This window comes from Dromiciops gliroides, chromosome 3, assembly GCF_019393635.1.
Source record: "Dromiciops gliroides isolate mDroGli1 chromosome 3, mDroGli1.pri, whole genome shotgun sequence".
NCBI lineage: Eukaryota > Metazoa > Chordata > Mammalia > Microbiotheria > Microbiotheriidae > Dromiciops > Dromiciops gliroides.
In genome coordinates, this window is record NC_057863.1 from 136,775,302 (window position 1) to 136,779,434 (window position 4,133).

At 30.0% G+C, this 4,133-nt stretch overlaps 1 protein-coding gene across 1 annotated transcript; it reads right to left on the reverse strand.

Moving 5' to 3' along the window:
• Nucleotides 1-457: 457 nt before the first annotated feature.
• Nucleotides 458-811, reverse strand: LOC122747237 (40S ribosomal protein S15a-like). Its single transcript, XM_043993382.1, has one exon. It carries the CDS (start codon nt 809-811, stop codon nt 458-460), a length of 354 nt encoding a protein of 117 aa, XP_043849317.1.
• Between the last annotated feature and the right edge of the window lie 3,322 nt (nt 812-4,133).

A 4,133-nucleotide genomic window follows, 5' to 3' on the forward strand; every position in this document is an offset into this window, starting at 1 on the left:
CAGTAGGATTGGTCCTACCAAAGAAGAATCAATAACAATATAATAGGTGGAACAATGATATTTTCTATTTTATTTTACTTGATTAAAAACTAATAAATAACTAACTACCTTTCTTTGAGAAATTGTACCACTCTATCATATTTTCTGAATAGTTGATAATCTTGGGGTTTTTGTTTTGGTTTGCTTTATTTCTTTTGCTTAAAGTATCTACATGATGGAAACTAATGACTAACAATAAAGTTCAAAAGTTTTCATCAGAATGGCATTGCTGTCTTTCCTCTGGGCTGCTATTTAGATACAGATTTTTTTTATGTTTAATTAATGTTTCTGCAATGATTGAAGTAGAAAGCCTACAAAGGGTACATAATCTTTTTTTTCCCATTGGAGGTTTTTATTTGTATATATGTTTTACACCCTTAGAAAAAGAATCCCAGGATTTTTCCTCCTGCGTGTGTGTTCATCTTGATCCCTCATGGTCCATGATGCCAGCTGAGGTTGTAAGCACAATGAACCCAAACTGATGGGATGGTAGCAGATTATTCTGCCACTTTTCCAGATCTTTCAATTGAACATCAAATCTGGGACTGATTACACCACACTTTTTTAATCTGCCTGTGAGTTTCACAACAATTTTTCCAGTTCTGTGATCACCGATGATCACAAATTCACCTATGTGACCTTGCTTCATCATGAGAGTTAAGAACCTGATGATTACTTCAGAACATGGCCTAATGAAAACCTGGCATATTCCTTGTTTTTCTGCATTGTTGATGCTTTTGAGAGCATCTACCGGGACATTCATGCGCACCATGGTGGTGGCACTGCAAAATGGTGGAAAGAGCACATAATCTTATATCCAAGGTTCTCATCTTTCATACTCAAAGGATACAAACTAAGTCTTTGGTTTTACTCAAGGATAAAATTAAATAAACAAACGGAATTATATAGGTACAGAAAAACTTACAGATTCATCCACATTCTATTTTTTTTTCATTATGATAAGAGATACACATTTTTCCAAATTTGAACCTTTTATCTATTAGCTACATCCCATGGTCAATCAGTTGAATTCATTTATATAATTGAAAAAATAACATTTGTAGAATTCAAAAAACTATCCTTAAACTGTAAATATACTTAATATCCTTCCAAGATAGTTTATTGATCAATATTCCTATTTATATGTTTCTGTTGGACATATAAATACATCAATTTTTGTATAAATTACCTGATTCAAACATGTAAGTGAATAATGTCAATGGCAATGTATATTCAAATACTATGGAACAGTTTGTGGTTTGTAAAGAAATTTGAATGTAGCATTTGTTTTTATTTGCAAAACAACTTTCTTTATTTGCAAAGATTAAAAAATGATGTTCATAGAAGTTAAGTGATTGCCAAAAGGTCACTTGACTAATAAGTACCAGAGATGAAATATTATTCACGTGCTCTTTTCCATCTAATTTTAAAATATTTTAATGTTATACCTTTGTTTCCTTATCTGTGGATAAGTACATCCATCTTCATTTTTAGTATAATATAATAACTTTAGTCTGATAAGACTTATTTTTGGTGAGTCCATACTGTTGTTTTTTTTTTTGGTAGGGCAATGAGGATTAAGTGACTTTCCCAGGGTCACACAGCTAGTGAAAAGTGTCTGAGGCTGGATTTTAACTCAGGTCCTCCTGAATCCAAGGCCAGTGCTTTATCCACTTTGCCACCTAGCTGCCCTCATCCATCATTATTCTGATAGAGCAATGGAAGTATGGTCATGAGAATAAGGATGATAGAAAGAATAAGAATAGCTATCTACATATATATGCAAATAGGTGCATATATGATATAGGTCCTATTATTCAAGTACTGAACACTGAATTGTAAAGCATGTAATCCCATTAAATTTTTTTTGAGGTCAAGATTTTCAAAACCAGAAGGAAACATGAGTACAAATAAGTAGAGTTTAACCAAATAACTTAAGAGGAGAATTTAGATTCCAAAGGATACTAATCAACATCTAAATATAGAAACTTTTCCTTATTGCCTGGTAAAGCTCAAAATAAAAATTCTGTGCAATTCATTTCATCATGGATGTTGTCCTTCTGTCTACTATATGTTTCCTGTCATTTTTCTTGCCATGTGGTATTTATTTTAATGGATTTATTTCTAAAATATTTTGGAAAAGAAAACCCCATCCTGTTTTAATTCAAGACAATGAAACAAATTAATGTTTCTCAGTAAAATATCCTGGCACTATATTAGGAATACAAAAATAAAATATTTTACATATAATTACTTTCCTTTCCTATTGACACCATTTAAAAAATCTTTATTAGCTCATGCCTCAACAACGATGATTGCCTTACTGAATCTCTACTTCAAGCCATTCCTATTCTTATCTTTCATTTTATTGGATACATGCCTTCATAAAATACTTCTTTGATCAGCAGCCTCCTGAAGAAAAAGCATGGACAGGCTTCCTGTTGCCTACAGTAGAAGTTTTAGACTCATTAGGTTAACATTCAAGGCCTCACATGAGTGGCACCAACCTACCTAAGTCATATAATCTCCCACTCCTCCTATATTTCAACTAGACTTCAAACAAACTAATTTAGTAAGTTTAATTTAATTAATTCTTGACTGCCTCAAACACAGTTTCATTGTATCATCATTTTTTCTTCCTTCCCTGAACATTTGCAATACAGTAGTGCAGATTTGAAAATAAATCATGTATTGTCTTGTGAAATTTTTTCTACCATTGTTTTAAATTATTCTTTGAGTTGAATTATTTGCCTTTTAAAGTGTTTTATTATATTTATAGTTTCCTCAATAGATTGCCAACTTCTTGAAGAGAAGAATATACATCAAAATTTTTAAATTCTGTAGCATCTAGTGCCTTTACTCAAAGTAAAAATTTAATAAATATTTGTTGAGTTGATTTCTGAAAATAAAATATATTCCAATCCCTATCACATAGTAAGTCCCTCTTCAATTTAATCATCAATAACAAGGTGGTCAATTTAGTACTTTCATTAAAAGGGCTATTAGTTTAGAATCAAAAGATAAGCTTTAAAAAAAAAACATCCTCATATACCAATGAGTTGAATTCTGAAAGTTTCATACATAACAATGTATTTACAGCAATAATTTTTAATATTTGAAAAAATCTGGAAAACAAGTAGTTGTCTATAGATTGAGGAATGGCTAAACAAATTATAAATAAATGTTATGGACCATTACTGTATAAATCTCTGAATATGATGAAGAAAAAGAAACATGGTGTGATACATGTTAACTAATGCAAAGTAAACAGAATCAGGAAAACAATATACTTAAGCATTACAACAATAAAAATGAGAAGAATAATCATAAACCCATCGAAACAGAATTTTGTTAAAGCAATATAATAAAACTTGGTCTCCAAGAAAAGATACAAAAATGCATCTTGGAAAAGTTAAAACTTTATATATGAAACCTTGCATATATTGTTGTAACTTTGATGTGTTGGTTAGTTTTACCAGTGTTCTGCCTCTCTTCCCCCACTCCTATAGTTTTTGTTCTTAATTAGAAGGGATGGCTGTTTCTCTGGAATTGGAAAATGTTAAGATATATTAGAAAATGTTATTTAATTATAAAAATATTAATAACATTTTATTTAATTTAAATGCTTTTATAAAATATGTTTTGAGTAGGAAAAAACAATAGAGCTATATTTGTTTAAGTTCTTTGTTCCTCAAAGGAATAATTTGATTTAAAGATATTTTTCACAAGACAATACCATTATAGCTTCTTTTTAAATAAAAAGAAATATTCTATTGAAAATCATTAAATAATATAAAAGTTCAGATTAATTCCCAAAGACAATTTCTATAGTTGTCAATGTAAATGCATCCAAAATAGCAGACTCTAACTCTGTAGTTGATCTCAAATGCCTCTTTACTTTTGTATTGAGCTCCTCTAATCAATTTTACTGCTCATAGTGCTTTGTGTTAATGCATAACTTTGGTGCTACAGTATAGAACTTAATAGCCTACAACCTTTTATGTAATGAATACTCATGTAAAGAAATAAAATCTCATTTTTAGGAATTTAATTGATTTTTAAGCAGCTTAAAAATACTATACATGAAGAACTGT